The 24,525-nt window shown below is 47.2% G+C and overlaps 8 protein-coding genes across 10 annotated transcripts; 1 reads left to right on the top strand and 7 right to left on the bottom strand.

Annotated features, from left to right (window-relative positions):
* Positions 1 to 217: 217 nt before the first annotated feature.
* BDBG_01523 (dTDP-4-dehydrorhamnose reductase) lies at positions 218 to 1,411 on the bottom strand (the record flags this gene model as incomplete). The annotated part of the gene is made up of 3 exons (XM_031720374.1): positions 218 to 963; positions 1,091 to 1,110; positions 1,209 to 1,411. The coding sequence occupies 3 exons, from the start codon at positions 1,409 to 1,411 to the stop codon at positions 218 to 220; spliced, it is 969 nt and encodes a 322-aa protein (XP_031576529.1).
* A 469-nt stretch (positions 1,412 to 1,880) lies between these two features.
* Positions 1,881 to 3,156, bottom strand: BDBG_01522 (short-chain dehydrogenase; the record flags this gene model as incomplete). The annotated part of the gene is made up of 4 exons (XM_031720373.1): positions 1,881 to 2,008; positions 2,136 to 2,270; positions 2,330 to 2,997; positions 3,041 to 3,156. The coding sequence occupies 4 exons, from the start codon at positions 3,154 to 3,156 to the stop codon at positions 1,881 to 1,883; spliced, it is 1,047 nt and encodes a 348-aa protein (XP_031576528.1).
* Positions 3,157 to 4,083: 927 nt separating this feature from the next.
* On the bottom strand, positions 4,084 to 8,968 carry BDBG_01521. 2 transcript variants are annotated; one of them, XM_031720372.1, is made up of 5 exons: positions 8,757 to 8,968; positions 8,388 to 8,701; positions 7,879 to 8,319; positions 5,555 to 7,812; positions 4,111 to 5,486 (listed from the first exon to the last, which is right to left on the bottom strand). In XM_031720372.1, exons 4-5 carry the CDS (start codon positions 7,334 to 7,336, stop codon positions 4,647 to 4,649), a joined length of 2,622 nt encoding a protein of 873 aa, XP_031576527.1. In that variant the 5' UTR covers positions 7,337 to 7,812; positions 7,879 to 8,319; positions 8,388 to 8,701; positions 8,757 to 8,968; the 3' UTR covers positions 4,111 to 4,646. The 2 variants fall into 2 exon arrangements, with proteins under 2 accessions (XP_002628613.1, XP_031576527.1); XM_002628567.2 differs by lacking the exons at positions 8,388 to 8,701; positions 8,757 to 8,968 and having other exon boundaries at positions 4,084 to 5,486; positions 7,879 to 8,375.
* A 680-nt stretch (positions 8,969 to 9,648) lies between these two features.
* On the bottom strand, positions 9,649 to 10,010 carry BDBG_16402 (uncharacterized protein; the record flags this gene model as incomplete). The annotated part of the gene is made up of 2 exons (XM_031724363.1): positions 9,649 to 9,720; positions 9,867 to 10,010. 2 exons carry the CDS (start codon positions 10,008 to 10,010, stop codon positions 9,649 to 9,651), a joined length of 216 nt encoding a protein of 71 aa, XP_031576526.1.
* A 2,240-nt stretch (positions 10,011 to 12,250) lies between these two features.
* On the bottom strand, positions 12,251 to 13,900 carry BDBG_01520 (uncharacterized protein; the record flags this gene model as incomplete). Its single annotated transcript, XM_002628566.2, has 7 exons — positions 12,251 to 12,663; positions 12,740 to 12,807; positions 12,879 to 13,258; positions 13,339 to 13,406; positions 13,471 to 13,507; positions 13,563 to 13,810; positions 13,882 to 13,900. 7 exons carry the CDS (start codon positions 13,898 to 13,900, stop codon positions 12,251 to 12,253), a joined length of 1,233 nt encoding a protein of 410 aa, XP_002628612.2.
* Positions 13,901 to 15,088: 1,188 nt separating this feature from the next.
* On the bottom strand, positions 15,089 to 18,795 carry BDBG_01519 (vacuolar protein sorting-associated protein 1). Its single transcript, XM_031720371.1, has 8 exons — positions 18,544 to 18,795; positions 18,365 to 18,434; positions 18,188 to 18,282; positions 17,342 to 18,092; positions 16,631 to 17,272; positions 16,288 to 16,555; positions 16,107 to 16,191; positions 15,089 to 15,972 (listed from the first exon to the last, which is right to left on the bottom strand). The coding sequence occupies exons 1-8, from the start codon at positions 18,717 to 18,719 to the stop codon at positions 15,804 to 15,806; spliced, it is 2,256 nt and encodes a 751-aa protein (XP_031576525.1). The 5' UTR covers positions 18,720 to 18,795; the 3' UTR covers positions 15,089 to 15,803.
* A 1,066-nt stretch (positions 18,796 to 19,861) lies between these two features.
* Positions 19,862 to 22,257, bottom strand: BDBG_01518 (V-type proton ATPase catalytic subunit A; the record flags this gene model as incomplete). Its single annotated transcript, XM_002628564.1, has 5 exons — positions 19,862 to 19,918; positions 20,005 to 20,901; positions 20,957 to 21,624; positions 21,703 to 21,787; positions 21,871 to 22,257. The coding sequence occupies 5 exons, from the start codon at positions 22,255 to 22,257 to the stop codon at positions 19,862 to 19,864; spliced, it is 2,094 nt and encodes a 697-aa protein (XP_002628610.1).
* Positions 22,258 to 22,624: 367 nt separating this feature from the next.
* On the top strand, positions 22,625 to 24,106 carry BDBG_16401. Of its 2 annotated transcripts, XM_031724361.1 has the most exons (2): positions 22,625 to 22,721; positions 22,809 to 24,106. In XM_031724361.1, exon 2 carries the CDS (start codon positions 23,057 to 23,059, stop codon positions 23,267 to 23,269), a length of 213 nt encoding a protein of 70 aa, XP_031576523.1. In that variant the 5' UTR covers positions 22,625 to 22,721; positions 22,809 to 23,056; the 3' UTR covers positions 23,270 to 24,106. The 2 variants fall into 2 exon arrangements, with proteins under 2 accessions (XP_031576523.1, XP_031576524.1); XM_031724362.1 differs by having other exon boundaries at positions 22,643 to 23,976.
* The last annotated feature ends 419 nt before the right edge of the window (positions 24,107 to 24,525 follow it).

The following is a 24,525-nucleotide window of genomic DNA, read 5'->3' as shown; positions in this document are numbered from 1 at the left end:
ACACAGGCGGCGGGAAGAATAATCGAGATAATCAGAATCAGCCCCGCCACCTTGTCCTCATTCTTCAGATCTCACCCGCTCAATACGATATCATAAACCCCCCTAGTGGCGGAATGCATGCAGTTCTTTCCTCCTAATATTTAGATATGCGGGTCAGCGACCAACCTCACAGGGAAGCTGAAATTAGGTAAACCAAAAGCAAATACAGTAACAAAACTTACCACCATGCCTCAAACGACTGCGTTCCAACCTCAATCCCAATTCGTTTTAACTCCTCCGTTGACAAGTGCGTATCAAACGGCCTCTGCACCTCGCCCGGTTTCGGCCCTTCCCTCACAGGAATCATACCAGGCAACGGCAGCCCCAAAATCTCCGCCAATTTCTGGCAGATTTGATACTTGGTCATCCTATCTTCGGACGAGAACTGTAAAATCCTAGGTAGGGACTTCAGCTCGCCGTCGTTACTGGGCGCTCCCGCCCCCACCGCCCCCGCCCCAGCAAGATACTTGACAGCAATATCGCGACAAACCCTCCCCACATCCGCCGTGTGCGTCGGGTATCGAATCGCCCAATCGTCCATCTTAATCCCCGCCCCGGCATCCTGCGCCTTCCACACCGCGTCCACAAGCACGTTCACCGCGCTCTCGCTAGCCTGCTGAGCCGGCCCGTACAGGACGGGGACTCGCAGCACCACGCCCAGCCGGGACTCGCGCGTCTGCTCCAGCACGGCTACCTCGCCATCGCGCTTTGTCTCGCCGTAGATGTTTGGCGGGTCGGTTTGCGCGGAGGTTGCGTAGGGAGCTTCGCCGGGGCGTCCGGGGAAGACGTAGTCGGTCGAGATGTAGATGAGCAGGATGGAGCGGGAGGAGGTGGCCTGTGCGAGGGATTGGGTGGCGGCTACGTTTATCTTGCGGGCTGCGGCGGGGTTTTGGTCGCATTTATCTGGGAAGCGGTTGGCGGCGCCTGCAGAGGATGGTTAGTGGAAGTGGAATACTAGATTGTGAGATTGGGAAAAGGTGTGGGACAAAGCCTTTTCTGCAATTGGGTGACTATGTGTTCAATAAATAAAATAGAAACCGTGATCACTCACAATGCACAACAACATTGGGTCTAGAATACCCATCAGCAATCAATCAGCATAATTATCAAAATATCAAAGACCAACCGCCACCAAACCAAACGAAACGAAAACAAAAGAAAAAACCCACTTCGTCTGCTCCAGCAGCGCTACAATGTTCCCTTCGTCCAACAGATCCGCCTTGACGATTTCCACCCCCGAATCCGCCGTTCCCGACGCTCTGGAGAAACCCTGGCCGAAAACCTTCCAATTGGCACTGTCTCGCTGGAAGGCGTTTAGGACTTGGCGCCCGAGAAGACCGGTGGCGCCTGTGATGAGGGCGGTTTGTTGCATTTTTAAAAAATTGTTATTGTCTAGTATATGTCTTGTGTGTTGGGAGGTTGAATGGATGTTGGTTAGGGAACGGGCGTTGTAGGTTTATGACGTCGGTGGACTGGTGGGGGTTGGTTTGGGTGGGGAGGAAACAAATTGAGTATCATGACCCACGGTGTGATGTTAACTACTATATATGTCAATGATGACAAGCCGTATAGATTTAATGAGATAGAGCACATTTGACAGGGTGCGCTTCTAATTATAAGATTTTCATGATTTCATAAATAGATATAACTATATATTATAATGAAAGGAACTAAACAATTGCCATGCTATGCCGAGATGATGAATAGGACTACCTCATCACCCAAATCCCACGCCCGCTCCCCTCGTCACGCACCAAGAAAAGAAATATCTATCTACATCTATGTCGCATTGTATAGAGTACCGTATAGTCATGTCATGTCATACTCCTCATCCCCATCTCTCACAGGGCGAATTCCTGCCCCACAAGCTTCTCCGTCAGCTTCCACAGCTTCTCCGCCTTCTCTATATCGGTAGAATACGGTGTTGGAGTTATGAGTTGACAATCCATAAGAAAGCCGCCGGAATGAGCTATATTACCGTCAGAGGTGTTATTTTTAGTTAGGTGTTTTTGGCCATTTTTGCGCGGTTAAATAAAAATAAAATAAAAATAAAATAAAAATAAAAATAAACGAGAAATGTACTGTACTGTACATACCTTTTAGCGCAGGATCGAACGCCGCAACCACTGATGTCGCAGCTCCTCCGTCCGTGGTTTTCCAGTGTGGAATGACATCGGCCAGGGCACCGAAGTTTTCTGGGGACATATATCGTCCCAGCTCTGTGTGGATCACTGCTGAACCGTTAGTACTGTACCATCTTGAAAAGTCGGTTTCTAAAAGGGGTATATACCTCCTGGATGCAGCGCGAAGGAAGCAATCCCCTCGCTTGCAAGGTGTTTCGCCAGATACGTCGTAAAGAGCAAATTCGCCGTCTTCGACTGTCCATAGGCAATCATCGAATCGTACCCCGCAATGGGCTCCAACGGATACCCAAATCGCTTCAGCCAGTCTTCGGTACCCACCTCGTCCGCCGCGACGGGCTTGCCGTTGAAATTGTAGTCCTGGAACCGGAAGGGGGTGAACAGGTAGGCGTCGGACGCCACGTTGATGATGCGCGTGGAGCCCGGGCGCAGCGCGGCGGCCTGCCGAATCTTATCCATGAGTAGGTTGGTGAGGAGGAAGTGGCCGATGTGGTTCGTGGCGAGGTGGAGTTCGAAGCCGTTTTCGCTGAGCTCGCGCTCGGGGACGGCCATGATGCCGGCGTTGTTGAGGATGACGTCGATGGCGTCGACCTCCTTGCTAATCTTCACGGCGGCTTTGCGGACTGAGAGGAGCGAGGACAGGTCCACGGCGGTTGATGTGATCAGTACCGCTGGGAACCTGGCGTTCAGGTCGCTGGAGATCTCATCGAGTTTCTCTTGTGATCTGCCAGTTATGATTATGCGGGCTGGACTGTATTCTACAATTGCCCTGACGAGGGCGCCGCCGAGGCCTTTGGGGTTGACGCCGGTTATGAGACTGAGGGAGATTCATTAGCAATCTGTGAAGACAGTTTAAAGACCTATGGGGGGGCCGGGTAGGTAGGTAGGTACCGGTCAATCCTTTAATCTGATCAGAAAACACTTTGGCAACCTCTGTGGCCGTGGTTTTGAGTCCGAATTCAGCGTGCGATGCCATTTTCTTGGCTTCTGTAGGCTCAAAGGCGGTAGTAACTTTTTTAGATAGAGGAGAGGAGGTATATTGGGTATTGGTATGGGCTGGCTGATAATTTCTTTACTTTTCTTCTTGATATCCATCGTGAGAAGAAGATGTTCGACCCGGCTATATATACACAAAAATTTATCCTGAATTGGGTTTCTAAGTTTCTTCACATCGATATCAATAATAATTAGTAAGTCCGTATCGGATCTATGTGCAATGTCCAGCCAATATCGCCGTTCGGCGCGAGAGCCCTCCATTTGTCATCACGCTTGTAACTAGAGGTTCCGTGGGAATAATAACTTTCCCCACGGAGTTTCCAGTTTCTCCAGAAGCTTCATCATTCGCCCTGGTCCCGGCCTCGCAGCGCGTCCCCTGGCGAGCGTGGAGGAAGCGAATACTCGATCTGCATTCATTATTTTGCGCTTGTCGATGTCATTTATCGGGGCTACTTTTATCGCCCGCGGGATTCAATGCAACGACGATTAGTTTCTTCGTTCCGATGGTTCAAGATATCTGATAGTCATTCATTATTCTTGATCGAATCGAATGCAATGAATGTCAACATCGTATGCCGAAATCGCTCTCGGGGTTTCCTGTTTTATTGAGCAATCCTGCAGACAAAAAGAATACGGAGTAGACTTTCATGAGCCATCAAGCCGCTTGCATCATTTCCAAGACCTCAAGGCGACCATCGAACCGAACATATGAAAAATTATTTTCGGAGTTTGAAGTCATGCACGCTACTTAACTACATTCTACGGACTTGGAAGTTCTGCGGGGATCGTATTGTTTTTAAGTTAACTCCAGCCCGTAGTTAATGCCGCTCGCTGGCTTTGGGCTTGTGAGGGAAGTGGGAATTTCTTATTTCTTATCTCCGAAATCAGTGTTTCTTGATTTCTTGGCCTTTTCTCTCGTACGTAACTTAATCTGTTAACTTAGTTTTTGATTGCCATGCCGAATGCCTAGAAGATGATTGAATTGAATAATAAATAACCACCTTCCAATCGCTTGGAGCAGCGAGAGTGCTCCTTGAGGCAGAAGGGGGTATTTTGAGAACAAGGAACGTTGTTCCCCATGTCTTCCTCCGAATTTGAAGATTAATTTGACTCGGGATTGGGAATAATGTATATAATAAATAATATGGGAAGGATTCCCCATATCCATCCCTACTATGTCTGTACATTACATGTACATACATACATCCCATTAACACGACACAATAAGTGTTCGCTACCGGAAAGGAAAGAGACACAAACCTCCCAAAACCGAATACACTACAAGTGCCAATTAGAAGGGAAATACAGTACCGTACAATGATCGCTCGCTAAATCGCCGAAAACAAACAAACAAGAAGAAAAAAATGCAGTTATGAAATACCTATGGAGTCTCATCAAGTGCTGATGATAAATGATTAGGGTTACTCTCCTGAAGACTGGAGAAAACACCTACACTGCTAATTACCAGAGCTAAACATCCTCATGATGTGTCTCTAAAGGAGGCCTATTACTTGCCGCTCCGGTGGGTCGATTCGTTAGCTCTAACGACCGTGGGCTAGCAGGCCCGTCTCGCTGATATGCACTTGAAGATCCAGACTCCTGCTGTAGCGGGTTTGGTAGTGGCTGCTGCCCAATAACCCCTGAAAACGTGCTGGCCGCGGATCCACTACGCCTCACCCGTTTGTTGGCGTCTAGGAGTTCCTTCCGGTTGAGGGATTCAGACGGTAACATAATCGCACGGTCGAGTTCGTAAGGCAAGCCACGATGGCGGCCGCGAATCTCCATGGCGATAATAATGAGTTTCGATAAGGGCTTGAACTGTGCGCAGAGAGAGGTGTTGGTGTTTGGGAAACCAAGCGACAGACCCACGGTTCCGTAGGCTGAGATGATCTCAAACATGACGGCGAACAGGGTGAAACCGTTCTCGCCCGTGTCGTCCAGCCTATTGCCTTCGACGATGGCAATGATGAACAATCCAAGGAAGATGTACCACAGGTCGAAGCTGAGCTGTCTTCGAAGATGGGCCCCCACATAGTTGATTTTCTTCGACCCCAACGTTTCATCTTCATCTTCATCAGGATAGGAATATATCCCCAGACTGCCTTCCTCGTAAACATTTGTCCGACGGACCGAAATGGCAATAGGGAACACGGAAATATACATCATAATCATGTAGGAAACTTGAACCGCAGGATGGATTTCGGACAGATTGACAACCGCTAAACCAGCGGTCCGCGTCGCGGCCGCTTGGAATAAACCATCTACAAAGCGTATTCCACCAGGAATCCTGGTGATATCCGGGTCACTCAACTGATAGAGTTAAGTTAGCAAGTAGAAAGCCAAGAAGGCAGGCAGGACTCATGCACGAGAGGACCTACATCTAAGATAATAAAAAATATCACATCTACCCCATTAAGGATCACAAGCACTCCGAATAGCCACCACGTAGCTGCCCGGGGAAACAAAAGCGTGAAGCATCTTCTCGGATGGTCTAATAAAAACCGCAGTTCTTCCCAAGCAGGGCTGCCAGTGGGAACAAGGAGGGAAAGCACCCAGATTATAAATCGCAGCATGCAAGGAAATCCAGTATTTCCGATGATAATAAGGAAGGTCAGTAAAAGAAGAGGAAACACTGCATCATAGAACGGTATCATCGAGTTTGGGGTGAGTGCGAATCCTTGGTCGTTGAAACTGGAGCCAGAGGTGAAAATGGCCCACCACGGCCGGCCTACCCCTGCAGCTCTAACAACATTACCGAATCTTTCTGTTTTCAGAATCCATGGTACCAAGCATATAATGCCTAATAGATGGAAGAGGAAGAAATAACAAATCAGCACTACCGCTAGAGCTTTCAGGGCCCTGTATTCAATTCCCCCTAGCTCATTCCTTTGCTCCTCGGTAAGGTCCACGAACGCAGAATTCCGGCCAATTGTCGGTTGCCAACTAAGATAGGGGCTAGAATCAACGTCGGCTCCTTGCGCTGATGTAGACCGAAAAAGGCTCGACAACGTTCCCTTTCTCGTTCTCTCTGATGGGGCATAATCTGTATCCGGTTCGCTGGCCCCTTGGCTTCGCCCACGACGAGAATTAGTTCGAGGAAACGTTCTGGTCCGCGAACGCATCCGGACAGCATTAGGCTCATCAATGGTGATACGGCGTCCTCGGGAAGGTGGAGTAAAAGGCGAAAAAGGAGATGATTGAAGAGGCCGCTCCGATTGCGATGTCTGTGCTCGGGTCAAATCTCCGCCATCTGTATTGTCCACCGTTTGTGGGACCCTGCCTCTGTCATACTCTCGCGGGCTTGGAATACGCAATGCCCCAGTCTGTCTCCGCTGGTGTTCTAGGAACGCAATATGATGCTCCGGGCTCAAATATTGAGGTGTTCTGAACTCTACACTCCTATCATTGTCATCCGCAACAGGAGATTCACTCGTATTAGCCAGTTCACCTCGCTCTTCTCTCTCAGTTTGATCCTCCATCTGAGAGCTGGATCTGCCACCAGTTGTCGATTTGGGTGACTTGTCACTGTCAGAGGTGGATTCCGGGTCTGACTTCTTCATAACATCAGGAACCGCCGAACCACCCTGAGCTTGTCCAGTGTCACTATCTCTTACAAGGACTATCCGCTTTCCACGCACCCCCACCCCTTCTCGATCTTGATTGGGTCCAGTCTCCACTCCTTCCCGGCCCCAAGCGTCACGAGTCATAGTCCTTTGCCTTGTCTTAATACGTCGCAGGGTTTTGGCCTCACGAACGACATGTTGAAAGCGCCTTTCGAACCAAAAGAGCCGCATAAAAACAACGAATGAATGAATGACGATGGGATTGGTGATCATGGAAACGAACCATAACCCGACCTGTTGGTAGGTGAACAGGAGATTGAGGTCGATGGGGTTGAGACCACTCTGGGTGGCAGAACCTGTACCGAACAGCAGCGCATCGATATATCTCATGTTCCCATTCGGATAGATGACGATGGAGCAAGCGAGGGCACAGACGATAATGTAGGCGTAATGGAGGGACAAAAAATTAATTCGGATACTGGAAATCACGGGTATTCGGCTCCTGATTGAGTCCAGAACCTGGATAGCATCCATGAAGCCCTCAAGCAAGCTCCAATAAGCCCGCCTCACCTTTGCAAGACCAGAACGGAACGTCATGGTGCTTTGAAGATGGAATCACGGGGAGAGCCGGACTGCTGGGATTCACGTAAAGCAACAAACTCTGCTGGGAGACAGTAGCTATAATCCGCGATCTGGAAACAGGCTCCCACGGAAAAGGGCCAGACAAACCAAAAAGTCGTATCCGCAGATCAGCTAACTGGAGATAGCAGTTAGCAGATCACAGAATGCAGTTGTATACTATCCCACAGGCGTCGTAATGGAGACCTTCGTGCCCAAGCCAGCAAGCACGTCAACTCGAGCGCATGGAAAAAAAGACATTACGGAAGTGTATCGTGAACGCAAGAGGCCCCTCAGGCAATTGTTAATTGCTAGTAGGTTGATAGAGAAGAATTGATGCTGAGCATACGGAGAGTTGCCAAGAGGATGGAGAGAGAACGAGGAATCGAGGGAAGTTGAGACTGGATGGTGGCTGGTGGCTGGAAGAGCGGAAGTGAGTGGCCACATGCTTCAATCTGCCAAGCCTCATTAATCATCTCTACCATAGCAAGGAAGGGATGTGGCGGAAAGATAAGTTTTACCGTGGCAATAAGATTTACACTCCCTGGCGGCTCAGCCGCGATGTGGCGAGGTGCCATAACGAGCCTGCTTTCCGTATGGATAATGCTTTGGTACTGTGCTTAGGAGGCCACTGTTTACTCCTCCAACGCTTTATTCATCTTTAGACGTCTTTACTCTTTGCGAGCACACCGTCTTTCTCGTGTAATTTGTGATCCTGAGAGACAATCGCTTGCCCTCGTTGCACGCAGGTTTTCACAATATCAACCGTCTGGTCTAGCTTTTTCTTCCACAGTGCACAAGCAGTTTCAACAACCACAGCCCCCTAAGGAGGTGGTCGGGGGGATTCAGTAGCTAAAGATACAGCTGGTCGCTCATCCAGGCGAATCTCCAGGGCGAGACTTGGAACAGATGACGATGACACTTGAATGACGGCATCTCAGGGCGGGCGAGAATTCTGTGGGCTATCTCAGGCTATTATTAGCAGGTTCGGAGTGGAGTCTGGGAGTGGTGATTTCGGGGAATTCTCAACCTTTTGATTGGAGGTTGTTTGTTGGGCAAATGCCATCTCTGCAGGGGAACTTTTTTAAGCTAATGGAAGATCAGTGTCTGGCCATGTTAGCTTGAGGCGATCTTGACAATTTGGGGGGGGGGGGGAAGTCCTTTTCAGGACAGAATGAGCAGCATATTGACAGGGAACATGAGGTGCTATCTTCAACCACTATGTCGATAAATGAGGTGTCTCCTCTGTTAGAGGAATTATTCTTCAAACTCATGCCCCGATTTCTGATCCTGATAGGACGCTATATCATTTCAGCAAAGGGCTCTGGACGGGCCGTAAATTGACTGTGATCCATGAGTATAGGCTTCTACTTTATAAACCAGGGGATTTCATTCATACAGCAGCATGTAAGTATCCAGGAAGGAAAAGAGCTAGAGAGGATTCCTTTTTGTCAATTTATCTGAGCCGAGAAAAATGAATCGCGTATGAGGGACACGGCTCCACTGTTCTGAAGTTGAAGAGTCAATGAAGAAGCAATAGAAGGAAGTAAAGTCTCTCTCATCTTCAAGCACCGGCGATATACAGATCATTATGATACAGGTATATGAAAACAATCAACTCTACTAAAAGGGATCTACTCTAAGAAAAGGCGTGACTTCAACCTATAACCACCACTTACTACACAAAGCATTTATGGAGATTTCTGCAAATGTGTTACGCATAATAGTATGTCACGCGAAAGTATTGCTGTGTACTCAAAACTGCACTAAAACACCTCATAGTAAAACACCTGGCGCATTTATTATATGCGTTCAGCTACCTAGGATATCGAGGCATGCACTATAGCGATTACCGGTCGCAAAATCTCATACCTCTCTGCCCCTCTAATAAGAAACTAGCCGGAAGGCAGACAAAGGAAATAAGTTAACACGAGAGATACATTGGAAATTAAAAATTATAGAAGACTGGTATACATTTTCCCTTTGGAACAATCAGAGCCCTTCTGTTCTCCCAGTGGCCCCCCTCTCATTGCAAATTTCATAGAATGTGTATTCGCATCATGCTTCTTAAAGTTGGATGTTTGTGTTTTCATTTCCCATTCATTTCCCATTCCAATCCCAATCTCGAGGCCCTCAATTGTGTGTGTATCAGTCCCCACAGGGGCGCGTAACAGAATCAAAAAATCAAAACCCAAATAAGGGCGCATGGACAGCCAGCCATGGTTCAGGCAACAAACACAACCACACAAAGATCATTAACTTGAGGAAAAACGAAGCTCCCGTCCTGACTGTCACATCTTGTCGCCGCCGCGATCTGCTTCGAGTTTGTTTAGAATTACTCGCTCGCACTTGCCGATCCCCTCCTGTAGTTAGAGTTTACGATTGTTAGCGATTTGATTTGACTTTAACTCTATCTCGCTCTCTCTCTCTATATATATATCTATATTTTCATTCCAAAAAATAATCAAGGGAAGAAACAACGAAACAACAGCGAGCTGATATCACTTACCTCATACCAATCATGGCACGTAAGCCCCGGGCAACACTTGTCGTAGTAACCGCAGGGAGCGCCCTCGGTAATGCATGGTTCGCCGTCCCCGAGAGCCATGACGATGGTAGCGGCCGCAAGGAGGAGAGCGATGGAAATTTTCATCGTTCGTATTTTTTTTTATAAAATCTATCTCTGGATAAGAAGGAATGGAATAGGGTCGGAGTAAGAGCGAGGGGAATGGATATGGAATATTTGTCCGGCTTTGCTCCTTTGCTCTCTATTTTATGTTTTTCCCTCTTGCAGGATTGGGGAGAAAGGATGATCCGGTTTTTGAGACCAAGTATTTGAACCGGGCCAAGGACTGTTGAAAACCGGGGAGAATCATCATTATTTATATATCTACGGAGTACTGTTTGCAGGAAAACAGGAGAGATTTTAAATGCTGGTCCAGGAGGTTCCTGGTCTTTGATGATTCTTTACTAGGCAGTGTTTCCTCGACAGCTCAGGTTCCACGGTTTTTTAACGGTTGGATCGCCGCCCGGTTAATGGTTGTCACAGTTTGTTATGCAAGTTGGCTTAACAGTAACCAGTTCCCTTTTGTTTTTCTTTTAACTACTCGTTATAATGTAACTAACTACTCCGTATAGTGCTTGTGATTCCAGGGCCTGAAAAGAAAAGAAGCTGATCATATCCCATGACATGACACATATAGAAACATACATCTGTCCATGGATTGACCATGTAGCAAGCAATTTGGGAAGAGCTTACACCAGACGATCCTTTATCCATTTTTAATCAACTCTTTTTTGGCGATGTATGTATGTATGTATGTACATACATTATTATTTTATACACTAAAGTGCCAGAAAATTCCATTTTGAACAGTTAAAATATGCAGTAACTAATATGCAGTAACTAGCACTCTTGTTGGGGGTTGAACCGTTTTTTTTTTCATTCCAAGTTTAACTAACTAACTGAAGAATTCCACATGGACGACGGGGCCTATATCAAATGATCTTAACCGTCGCCGACTGTTAGTTATTATTATTCACTTCAACCAACAGTTGGTGGCGTTGGTACATACATTAGTGTCCAGGCGCATTTTATAGCCACCCCTTTTTTAAGTTAACGCGAAACTTGAATGATGGTTCATCACAAAGAGGCCCGAGGACCAAATATCGTATTTTGCCGGGGAATGGCAATGACAACGTGCATTTGTGCTTCAGGGGCGTCACACCTGCACAAGTCGCACGACGCGTCCAACGTGGGTGTGAGGGAGGGGAGTGGAGGCTATAATATATAGTTAAGCTAGGGATTGATCAGTAGATATTGATTGAATGCAGGATAACATACTTGATGCTTAATGCTTCCCCGCTGAAACATTCATAACAAAGCATCTCTACCATGTGTAGTGTATGAATGTCTGCATAATGTCTCCTTCAATCAACAGGTAAAGTTAGTTGCTTGGATGGTAACACCAAGTAACATCTACTTCTCACAATAGAAAATTAAAGGAGGGATGTGGATACCAGGCGCGCGGAGGCCAAATATGCATTCGCAAAAGAGCTTATTTCAGATTCCATCCCTGCTCTTCTTGGGGTTTTTGTTAATGTGAATATATGTACAGCGATACCTTGCTTGTTGTCCCAGACTGTCCACTGCACCAAGATGATATTCTGCATTCTGACCCAATCACATGAAGTGAAGGTGTTGATGTATGTGTAGGTATGAGAACAATCAGAGTGGAGGCTGTGTAGCACTGGAAATGCAGTGGTGGTCAGGTCAGGCCATTGTGAGGAGGAAGATCACTCTAACCTTGCACCCTAGACATTGTGTCTACAGTACATACCGCTGCATATCTGCGGGTGACCTTCTGGCTGCAGGAGAGCCCCCTAAAACCCCGCAATCAGGTAATCCTTTTTCCGACGTACATGATCTTGCATATAAGAAAGGATATCTCCCATAATATACATGCTGCAAATATCGTCGACGAAAACAGCTGCCACAGAATACTCACAAAGACTTGAGCTGGCGGTATAATGCGAGAACACAGACAAAATGATGAGCGACGAAAGCGGCTGCACCAAGAAACGGAAAAAGAAAGGGCTGAGTATTTCGCTCGTTTTCTTCGGGATCTGTCCTAGAGTCCCATATGCCAGCGGGGACCTCTAAAATACCACGCTAGATTAATATTGAAGACGGAGAGAAGACCGAAGTCCCCATATCGCGCGCAAGGAAGCCATATCCAGTCGCGAAAACAACCCTTGCAGGATTCCACCACAAAATATGCGTATAAATATGTTACGCAAAATGACAAATTGCCCCCCCAAATAAAAATGAGAACTCCCTAAAGCCGCACACCAAATGCCCTAGAAATAAAGAAATATGCTATTCGTCACATATCATCGTTGAGAACCAGGCCTCTCAGGCTGCTGAGCATTACCATTTCGGTCCTCCCGAACATCTACCGATATCATCTCTTCTTTGCTATTGTTAGATGGGACCTGCTCGTTCCCGTTGGCTTCGTCGGCCGGGGACGGCTTGTTTTGGAAGTTGTCGTCTGTCATATCTATCTCTATCCAGCTGGACGTGAAATTTGCTGAATGGGTGGAGTGTGTTGCGTGACTGAGGCCTTTCATATTCGCCCCCTGGGAAGGAAACGGGAGGTCACGAGCTGCGGAGCCGTTGTTGGAGGAGCTGGCAGTGAGAAAAGGGAAAATGATGGAGAGCGGTTGGCGGATCATGGGGAGACAGGCACATATTATACCCGTGTTACATTCGATAACGCTCCAGATTGTGGCGGGAATGGCGGCCCCTAGGTCCTTTGGTTAGAGGTAGGGTATGGGAGAAAAAGGGGTTGTGGTTAAATCATTATGAGTTAGCATTCTTACAGGTCACGTCCTTTGATATGGAAGATGAAGCGAGAGTGGTAACTCGGATGATGCTCGTGACGCAAATGCTGAAAATTATGTACGCATCAGGACCTTATCCGTTTAGCAAAAATCGGAGGCGCCAGATTGCTCCACTCACAATGCTCCCAATGAGAAAACTAATACTAGCCCGAACTTTTCCCGACAGCGGCGTTTGAGGCGAAGGACTGCTTGCACGGGAAGAACTAATATCACCACATCCGTGGAGATGTTGATAACGGAAAGCGACAACCAGAACTGGTGGTTGTTCACGCAGTGAAAGCCAGGAATGGATTTGTCCCAGAAGCCGGCCATGGGGTCACATTGCCAGATTGTTGTGAGTACAAAAGCGATTCCATGCACTCCGATAAAGATGGTGAGGGAAATACACGCCCAGCGCATATACCGCTCGATATAGAATATGCGCATGTAAAGGAATAGTATGGACATCTTAGCCAGTGTAATGACGATTTTGTAAAACACTTGGGCGGCAAAAACCCACTGCGATCCGATTTATTTTTCCAGAATTAGTGTCGTGCCAAAGCCGCGTGAAGTGGGATGCGTAAAAGTAGAAACCTTACCTTCAAAGCTAGTATTTTTTCCTCCTTCGTCAAATCAAACGCATGCCTCCCGTACCCATGAGCCACAGCTATGACATGTTAGTCCTGGGGAGGAAGCTTTAAGAGATATGAGGACAAGGGAAAGGAACGCACCCATGTTTTCAGAGATTGAAAGCATGATAGAATTGATCTAAAATTCCGTTAAATATAGCCAGAAACAATACGCACACAGAGACATCACCCACCAAGGCAGCAATGATCATATAGTCGTCAATCTGAAATCCCCCCCGTATGTATCTGCCAATTAATCGAGCGCAGACAAAGAGGCCAGCCACAATTACCATTGTTGTACTGACAATCCACAAATCCCACCCTCGATGGGGATGACCTGGTGTTGACATTCCCAGGCGTGACATCATGGAGAAATCTCGCCAAATCGCAGCCAAGTAGCAAAGACGTCTAGGATGGGGCTGATTTTGTCCAGGGTAGCCAACTGAATGGAAACATTATGAGTTTTAGAATAGAGAAACCTCTTCTCCGAAAGATGGAACATGACGGACTCACTAGGAAGGTACAAACTCATGTGCTTCAAGATCCCCTCATAATGTTCATCTTGGCCTGGTATAAACTCGAAATATATCGGCCAGTTCAACAAAGGACAGTGTGGAAAGTTTCACGCTGCCAGCGTGTACTCAAGAGGTTCTCACGGTCGAAAGGAATTCTTTCTGGCCAAAGCAAAGCGAATGCGGGATCCAATCATGAGGCAGCAAATCTCCGAAGAACTGAAGTTCGATTGTACTGGAGCTGGAGACCTTTTACATCTCATCTAGGTCATGGATCACTCTGAGATCACCCAACCATTGCATTTGCAAGGTCCATAAGACCAGGTTGCTGGAAGGTGTCCAATCACAGAAATACATGTTGGTTGGTAGTTACGTTAGTCAACCCCGATATGCTGACATTTAACATCAAGTTTGATATTTCATAGCCAACGCCATCACGCTGCGCGGCATTCCGGACTCGCCATGTTGAGGCTCCGTACCTCACCTATGAGAGATGACCACCAAAGGACCTGAGTGCAGCCAGGAGAAGGTTAAGGTATGGGTTGTGTGGGCAGAATACGGGACACTGGTAAAGCACAAGCAGCTACCCTATAAAATTGACTTTGTTAGTCTGATTGGCACTAATGGTGATCTTACCCCGGACAGTTGCGTACCTCCGCCCAGTTAAGAGAATGTTGACGTTGTAATATTTTGAACTCATTTCAAAAACTAGTAGAATCAATATTGAAAGTCCGTAAGAACATTGTCTAACATGATATCATTCCAGTACGTTTATCAGCCCTACACATTCTTCTTCAACAGTCACTTAAGGTAGGAGGTTACCTAGGAATTTGCCTGGTACCCAGTGCATGGACGCGCGTGGCTTCGTCGTATGGTAGTTATCGAGTATGGAGAGGTGCCCACATATCTCGCAAAGTAGTTGCCGGGATATAAATACTCCTCCTTGGTAAGATCGAGAAGGATGTGTACCATCTGCGAAAGAACAGTCAGCAGCCATAGTGCATTCAACCTCAGGCGCACTTACGCTGCGTATCCAGTAACGACAGCCGTACCCCTCAGCAGTCATTTCGTAATTGTGTCGGCCCCTTTGTGTAAATTACGTTTGCAATATCACCACTTGAATGAATTTTTCGACGTGTGGAAATCCCAATGCGCGATGGCAGAGGTTGGCTTCACGTATGGGTGGCTATGACCACAGCAATTTCCTGGTTTTGTCTGGGGAGTCGGAGGTCATACTTGCGCAGACCAATTCCGGCGCGTCGCTCCGCAGAGTCAGATAGATTCTAGCTCACTGCTCAAATCTCAGATGATGTAATCTGAAGATTTGTTTCACTAAACACATTCATTATGAAATATACACTCTTAACAATATATGAGTGTGTTTCTAGTTGATGCAGTGGGTTTAAAGGCTTTCATCTGATGTTCACTTACTATAAGAAAGCCCATTTCACAGTTTCCGTGTTACAATTTATGAATTTCTAGTGTGAATGGCAGCATTTCTCTTATAAGTTGTGAGATGAAGATTAAAAACTTGTCTTGAAAAGAGTGTGGGAAGGATTAGCAACAAGTTATGAATACCAGGAAAGGATGACAGAAGTACAGAAAGCTCAAACCGAAAAGAAGAAAATGAAATTGAAATAAAAAAACAACAGACAACAAGTGGGCTATCTAAATAAAAGAAAAACAACAGGGAATGTTCTAGGATAGGAACAAGGGCAAACAATGGCAGGCTTGGACAGGGAAAAAAAAAAAAATAAAAAAAATAAGAAGAAACACAACGTAAAAAATATAACACAACCCAATCAAAGATGTAACGAAATAGAACCTATACATAAAATCTCTAAACAGCTACCTACGTATCAATCAACAAAGCAGAGCAAAAAACCAGAAATCATCCCTTCCCGCACGCCTACCTACTATCCTCTACTGAACCTGACTGACAATCTCACTAGCCCTTGTCAAACTTTCCACCATTTGCTGACACTCCTTTCTCCGGCGGATGGTGTACTCGCTTTCACGGAGGAGATCATCCAGCTCATCGGCCCGGTACATCTGGGCGAGGAGTTCGCGTTGCATTTCATCTTTGGTATGTCTAGAAAAGCGGGTGAGTATATATATAAGGAGGAGAAAATGGATAGGAAAAATCGAGAAACGAGAAATCAAAGCTTAGTGGGGGAGTTGTCGAGGGAAAGAATGAAAGAAAGAAAGAAGAAGAAGAAAACGTACTGAACGAGGTTAAGCATGACGGCCTTGGGTACCATGTCGATCATAGTTCTCTTGACGATATTATAATAGGAGCTTATTAGGAGTTCTGGCGGTGTCGACGGTTAGTATACCTACAATACGTACATACAATCATGGGATATATTTAATTTGCTTGGATTAGGAGGAGGGAAGGAAAACATACTAATAACCTCAACCTCAGAATTCTCGCGCTCAGACAATGTCCCCGAGGCCTTGAGTGTAGGTGGGGGCGGCTCCATTGCAGCCATCTTCTTCTTATTTTTTGATGCGAAAAAGCTGCCGAAGAAGCCGCTGTTGGTGTCCGACATGGAGTCCAGAGATGGGCTTGCCGCTCGTGGTGGCACTGCGGATGCAGGCAGAGGTTTTCCAGTCTTGGGGTCAACCTGTGTTGGTCTACTGGCGGCGTTTCGTTCGTTGACAATTGCCATTGCCTAATGTGAAAGGATAGTAAGCATAAGAGAAGACAGGGTAAGGAAGGTGGAGAAAAAGAGATATATGTTATTTACCCTATGCCCATTTAAGAAATCCGGGTGGCCTGTATTGATATAACACGACTCCATCGCCACAAGATCCTTAACTAGCTTATTCGTGGGGTCCATCGCCTGCTTGAAGAACGAAATGACAACGCTATGGAATTTCTCTTTCAGTTGTGGGTATCTCCGGAACGGTTGCTTGTTGAGGAGCTGGCTCAGGATCCGCACTAGCTCGTCGTAGACTAGAGAGACGCATTTTAGACTGGGATCTTCGAGCCGCTTGATTTGCTGCTTCACAATAAGCTCAAAAGCGGTTGTCCCGACGAAGAGCGCTGGCGAGGAACCTGACGAGTTGTATAGGATTGTCCGAATATCGATATCCTTGACTTGGTCAAATGGATCGACTGCCTTGACACCGTTGGAATAGAGTTCATGGAAAACAAAGCTAATACGCGCACCGCCGGAGAGTTCAACGCTAGATAGTTCCTGGTTGTTACCATCTAGCACTGTCCGATATTCATTGCTGAACTCTGTGATTATGTTAAGCACTATGTTTGAGCTGTTTCCGAGCATGGAGTCGCCAAGCTGATGGAGTTCTGCAGTGTATTTCTGGAGAGAGGCTGCGATACGGGCTTTGATATCGGGAAGGGTTTGTTTAATGTGCATCATGAGGATCTAGAACAACTGATTGTTAGCTTATATAGAGACGGGGGGTATATAATCATTCTTTCAATCCGAGCATACCAAATTCAACTTCCTTGCCAGATATGGTGTTCCACAGTAAGTCGACTTATTCCGATAAGCCTTGTGGTTCTCAAAGAAATTCTTCTCGTGCTCCAACGCATAGGAAATAGGTCTTTTATTCTCAATATCCCGTTGTCCACGATTGACGACGGGCACATAGCCAAGGCGCAATGGAATAATTCTGCCAGCAAGAATATCTACTACATCCGTGCCCGCATCCATAAGGTCTACTTTTGTAAGCACACCAATGGTACGTTGTCCCTCCGGGTCGACCTCTCGGGCAAGTTTGAGGCCGTCGGAGTTCGCAAGATCTTGGTTCGCTGCGGTGACGGCGAGGATGATAGCATTTGGCTTGCTGATCTGCTTCAACACCATATCTCTTATTTGCTTCTCGATATCCTTGGGTTGATCTCCGACGGGGACTTTGGTTAAACCCGGCAGGTCGACGAGAGTAAGTGTCAGGACATTAGGGGAGTATATTCTCAGGTTAATCGGAGCTGGCGAAATGCCCGCATTGCGTCCAGTCTTCTGTTCCGTCTCGCGTACAATCTCATCTCTGATCTTGTTGAAATCGTAAAATTTCTGGCCAGGGATATGTAGGAATTCGCCATACTCGTCCACGTTGGCCTCCTTATCGGTGGTATCGAGCTTGTCATCCTTAACACCATTCGTCTGTGCTTTCGAGGCTGGTCTGTTGATAAGTTGCAGAACAAGTGGCCGTCGAGTGACAATTCCAGAACCTCTAGGGAGACTAATTTTCACCAAGGAAAAAGAGGAAGACGAAGTTGGTCTCCTGTCAGTTTGGGCTTCTCCGGGTGCAATACCATTGGAAATGGTGCCACTCACAAATCTCTTCCAACGATATTCTCCAATACGGAACTTTTTCCACTCGACTGCGAACCAACAACCACTATTTGTGGTAGATCAATGGGATTTTGTACCTAAATGGGAGCAGTATCAGTATCGGTATCAGTATCCCATGTGTCGCCCCAAGAGGTGCGCAGTTAGAGCAAGATAACATACTCCAACGGTCGTGAAGACATCCTGCAGCTTATTTACCAGCGAAATAAGACTGGGGTCATTGACGTTTATGCTATTTGGTGGTGGAACAAAAACACCCGTTCAATGTTAGCGATCTATGTACGGGCCAGCAAGGCGCCGACAATAAGAGAGTAGGGAACAATCAATATGGGGGAACCCACGAGTAACCAGACGGGGTCGCTGACATGTCGAGTGAAAGGCGCATCCAAGATAGCTCAGTGCTAGGGGATGTATGGGAATAGTAGGGCGGAAGACAGCTATCGTACGGAGGGAATGCTTTGTTTCTGTGTGGAGCTGTTTGGGCATGAAGATGGAGAAATGGATGATGAACTCGCATGATGATATCCTTCTACTAGCGGATGACTAAGCATATAACTATATATTCGCGCACTTTTTTTTTTTTCTTTTTTATTAACCACCACCAAAACAACAATTAGGCATCTGCCTTCTTTCAACGACAACGATAAGATCACAGCCTGCAACATCATTGTTATTCTGGACAGCCCATGAATTCTGGTGCCAATCTCCCAACCTTTTGTCTTACCATGTGTGGCTCAGCGCTCTCTTTGAAAAGGGGATTGCTGGATACCACGCGTACTATATGGATAAAGTGTTGGAAGAAGAGTTACAGGAAAGAAAATTCGCTGTCCATCAGGACATCGGAGTAAACCGAAAGATGCATGCACGGAATATTCCTCGATGGTTGCTGGAGCGGAAATATCCTTTGTAGAAGAGGCGGCCACAAAATGCCCGCTTGCCCACTTGCCCCATACTGACCTTGAGAAAGGGGTCCTGTTTTCTTTAATTCTGTTTTGAGAGGTCGTTTTTTGCAAAATTCTCGGCTTCTGCAAAAGTGTATGGGGAATGCAAGCGTGATACATACTCTAGATTCTGTTGGATTGCTGACATCCCAAGCTATGTATTGCGCCGGTGACAGGCAACCATTTGAATGAACCTCTATTTTTGAACTGAAATGAAGGCTTTCACCCAGGAAATGGACCGAAAGCACGGAATACTCTGTTTCTTTCGTCAGACTGTTCCCAAAAGTATTAATACAAGCAGTTATACAAAACCGCCGGCGAGCCCACGTCGGAAACCCCATCCATCCCTCCTTACATGAAGGAACAAAGCTTAAGAAATTAACAAAAAAATTTAAAGAAAAAAATTGGAAGCCGTATACCTCATCAACAAACACTTTTCCATCTATTAGATCATCCAGCACAATCAATCAAATAAAGGAACAGACAAAAGCTGGAGACTACGTAAATGCATAGCAGCCTGAGGAGGGTATCGCCGTGGGCACTCCCCCTTTGGAAGCCCTTCATACCAGCGAAAACACAAATATAAAGAACTTAAATAAATGAGGGACACGCGCGTGCAACTCTTACAAAAAGACAAGCCAAAAGGGAAATAATGTAAAGGAGGGAAGGAAGCTATGGTTGTAAACAGTCATAAAACATTTAAAACCACCGAATATCTCTACACATCAGATACCGACGCGAACTTCTCAGACATGTCCTGCAGGATTTTTTCGTACTGTAATTTTCAAGAAACGTTAGATATGTGCAATAATGTAATATCGGGGGGTAAGAGTGGGGGAAAAAGCCACGGTCCAACCATACCTTTTGGGTGACAGCCTCTTCATCCTCAGGCAACTCAAACTTCATCCCCCGCAACGCATTCTGGATCTCCACCGTCGCCTCGCGAACCTTGGCCCAGCTCTGACCCTGTGCAATGGCTTTCTGACTCTCATCATGATATCCCATGAACGCCTTCATCATATACTCGGTCTTCCACAGCGGGCAGAACTGGTCGTAATCGCTGTAGCCGTTCTGTTGTAAGAAGTCATCCTTGAGCAGCGCGGCGACGTCCAGCGTGATCTTGTCTGGGTCGCCGAGTGCGGATTTACCAACGAGCTGCACGACCTGGTCCAGGTCTTCGGAGTTGGTGAGTAGTTCTTTGATTCTGTCTCGGAGCCGTGGGAATTCCGGATGGTCCTTCGCGTAGAATTTATCGAGCACGTTGGTGTACTTGCTGTATGAAACGGAAGTGTTGATGGATGGGAAGTGCTTTCGCTGCGCGAGCTTCTTATCAAGACCCCAGAAGACTTGGACGATGCCAAGGGTGCTGGAGGTGACCGGGTCGGAGAAATCACCACCAGGGGGACTGACAGCGCCGACAATACTGACACTTCCTTTCCGCTCGGGGCTACCAAGCGCGATACTCAGTCCGGCACGTTCGTAGAATGAGGCAAGCTTGGCTCCAAGGTAAGCAGGGAAGCCTTGGTCAGCCGGCATCTCACCCAATCGTCCTGAGATTTCACGGAGCGCCTCAGCCCAGCGCGAGCTGGAGTCTGCCATCATGGCGACGTTTTTACCCTGGTCACGGAAATATTCTGCAACCGTAATGCCGGTGTAGATGGAAGCCTCGCGGGCAGCGACAGGCATATTGGAGGTGTTCGCAATCAGACACGTGCGTTTCATGATGGGCTCTTTACGGCCGTCGATGTTTATTGAAAGCTGGGCTGCCAGTTAGTTCTGAGCCCAAAAATGGGTATGTGGGTAAGTAACCTACCTCTGGGAAATCCATCAAGACTTCAGCCATCTCATTTCCACGTTCACCGCAACCAACATACACAATGATGTCACTGTTCGAGAATTTGGAGACACTCTGACTGATAACAGTCTTCCCGCAGCCAAACGCACCGGGGATACACACCGTTCCACCTTGAACACTAGGGAAAAGGGCATCGAGGACGCGCTGGCCAACAATGAAGGGGGTATCGGAAGCCAGCTTCTCGTTTACCGGACGGGGAACACGGACTGGCCACTCATGGGCCATGCCAAACTCCTGCTTCTTGCCATCAAACTCAACCTCCAGGAGCTTCTCGTCAACGGTATAGCTGCCCGGGCCGGCAATGCGGGTGATGGTCCCTCGTGCGCGAGGGGGTAGCAGGATCTTATGGTCGTTCAGCAAGCTATTCTCCCACACGCTACCCCAGATATCGCCGCCGGTAATGTGGTCCCCGACTTTGAAGTTGGTTGGTTTGAAGTCCCATTTCTTCTTCCGGTCGAGGGCTGGGATGGAGATGCCGCGGGGGATGTAGATACTTTGGGAGGCGTCTGAAATGGCTTTGAGAGGTCGTTGGATGCCGTCATAGATCGTCTCCATCAATCCCGGGCCGAGTTCTACGGACAATGGTTTCCCTGTTCTGACGACTGGATCGCCGACGGTTACTCCGGCTGGAATGTTGGAGGAAACGAGTTAGTTTTGAGTCTGAGAGGTGGAGTTTGGTGGGGAGTTTCGGTGCCATCATTCACCTGTTTCCTCGTAGACTTGAATTGTAGCTTTATCTGCGTCGATTCGAATGACTTCTCCAACGAGCTGGTCATAGCCCACCCGACACTAGCATATTTATACTGAGGTTAGAAAATAACTCTAGGCGGTATATTTTCTTTGGACAATGCACATGTATAGTTGGTACTCACCAGTTCGTACATGGCGCACCCGATCATGTTCTCCGCAACCACGACAGGCCCGGAGACGGAGTAAATAGAACCATGGTGTCCTTCGTCGGCACCAGGCCGCGGGTTCTTCGAGTCCTTTGGCGGCATTGTGGGAGGTGCGAGGCGCGGAGTAGGGGAGTTGGGAGGGGAGCGGGGAGCTGCAGTTCCGTTGGAGTGGTGGTGGTGGTTGTGGTGGTGTATGCGGTGTTGGGTGGAGCTTGGAAGACTAATGTTGGCGCGGAGCACGGGTGGATCTTCTGGCAGCCCACCAGCAACAGGCGTGAAGCGACGGTGTGCTTGGTCTTTGGCAACAATGAGCTCTATGAGGGAAGGCCGTGATTTCAGGGATGGTCTACCCAGGCCCAGCATATGATCCAGGGATTTTTATTCCCGTGGTGTGTGTGTATGGAGGAGTTACTTATCTATGTGGTCTGATGACGTTGGGGTGGTTACTGATGATGATACATGCAGCATAGCCTAACATTGTTCCGCCAGGGTTATTTATTTGTATACTATGAGCAGCTTTTTCAGTCCCCCGCTTTCCCTTTCGATATCAAAATCTAAGTGAAAGGGCTGACATATCCATAATTTACAGAATCTTTAAAATGATTCAAATATTCATTGCAATGTTTTTCAATCTCGGAACTGAAACAAACAGGTAAGTTCTTATTTGGGACTAGCGTATTTAGTCAGCAAGCCTCAAAGCCCTTGGCTCTAACTACTCTGCATCTTACATGGTTCACCTACATCTGTACTTGTCTCGTCTCGTCCCTTATAAACTGCTTCAGAAAAGGCAGGAAGAGCTATCATGAGAAGATGAAAGGATTCTTAATGTGAGGATTCTTGTTACAAAAATTTTCTTCCTGCACTGCCTGCACATGTCCATCATGCATCCTGGAAGTTGTATTGACTGAGCATAGCATCAACGCCACAGACCTTGCAGGTGAACACCACTCTGACAATCAAACAATTGAAGGTCCCCACTTCACCAATGGGACTTTTAACACATGCTGCACAGCTGGGTTTCGCGGGTTTGGTTGATTTACAATCCCGGGTAACTGCCTGTTTCGTACTCAAATGACTCAGGAGGAGATTGCTCTTCAACCCAGTCAGCCTGGGAAAACCCTTCTGCGAGCTTAACCTGGCTTGAAATGGTCTTATTCGAAGAATGGCTGAGGCGAAAACGGAACAGGAGAGAATGAATCTTGAAGCTGGAAGTGGTCAAACTCGCACTTCGAATTTGCAAACTCAGGGGCTAGTCCACTGCCTGTTGTTAACGAATGCGGACAGCCCAAATGAATGTTTGGGTAGGTTGATTGAAGCCAAATGCCACCAACGACGAGCTCATGACGAGCTCACGACGAAAACTGGTGGGAGATAACTACCGTGGGACGGTTAATGTATTCATTGTTTATTCTCGTGATATTCAATCTTCATTCACCCCCGGATTATCATCCAACAGGATATGCTGACAGGCAATTTACAGCCAGAGGTGAATCTAGTACATGAAAAATTATATGCTGCTGAAGGTGAGATGGGTGAGAGGGATTCAATGTTCTGAATCTGGTAGTCTATGCGGTGTTACATAGTTATATTTAAGCCGCCTCGATGATGGGTTTCGGGTAACGGAAGAGTTCCTTTTGAGACCATTACTTTAAGTTGAAGGGAAAGTTCCACATATATTACTATATTATTATATTCGTAGATAGCTGGCAGTTTATACACAACTGAAGCGTGCAAAGCAACCCCCTCTAAGTGAGATATCGTCACTGTCCCCGCGCCGCCGATATCTGCAAAGGGTTCTAGCGCCTAACAGATACAGAAACACAGAGGCCAGGCCCTAACTAATTCCCTAAGACTCTCCCCTGACCACATGATAAGGGCAAGATACGCTAGGTTTTTAGCCAGGTTTAACTAACTAGCCATTCAACAGGGAGCTAGGGACTTTTATCACCAGGTGCCGCCACATCAAACGAGAAACACTACGGAGTACTGGGCAGGTATATGCCACATTATCTTCTCGTTTTGGGCTTACCTGCAGGTCTTACAGTTATCTAAAGCATGAATTTGGTCCTTGATCTCACTGCGTTGAGTCTTTTAGTTCTACAACGAGGGACAGGTAACTACTATGCGTAAGTATGCGTGTTAACCTACCAACTCACCTGAGGCCAGGCTGTGGAGCTACCCTCGGAAAGTGCCACGCCGTGTCAAGCTTCCCTGCCCTACTGCTAGTCCCGCGTGAACAACAAGTCTTTGGCTGTCAAGGGACGGACCGAGTGACACGATAAGAGGGGAGGAGTAGGAGAGCGGAGTCGTTGGGGTGCTGGGCTGAGGGGAGGATGACGATTAGAAGTATCGCCCCTTGAGCCATTGCAGAGAATGACTCCCAATGTCCTTGCCCCATCAGTTTGTTTCGAAGTTGCCTAGACTTGAAACAAGTCACAAATCCCTGGGGCATGTATGGTATGCTGGGGTACAAAAGTTACAAATACTCTCAGAACTATAAATTAAATTGACCATGCCTTATTTCTTTCCATGCTCAGAATATATGGACAGGATCCTCAAGCTTGGGTGGGTGGTAAGAGACATATCCTGTGACTGGTATCTGCCGTGGGGACGGGATATGGTAAAACCAAA

The sequence above is a fragment of the Blastomyces gilchristii genome (assembly GCF_000003855.2).
Source record: "Blastomyces gilchristii SLH14081 genomic scaffold supercont1.2, whole genome shotgun sequence".
NCBI lineage: Eukaryota > Fungi > Ascomycota > Eurotiomycetes > Onygenales > Ajellomycetaceae > Blastomyces > Blastomyces gilchristii.
This window is presented reverse-complemented; position numbering and strand designations above follow the sequence as displayed.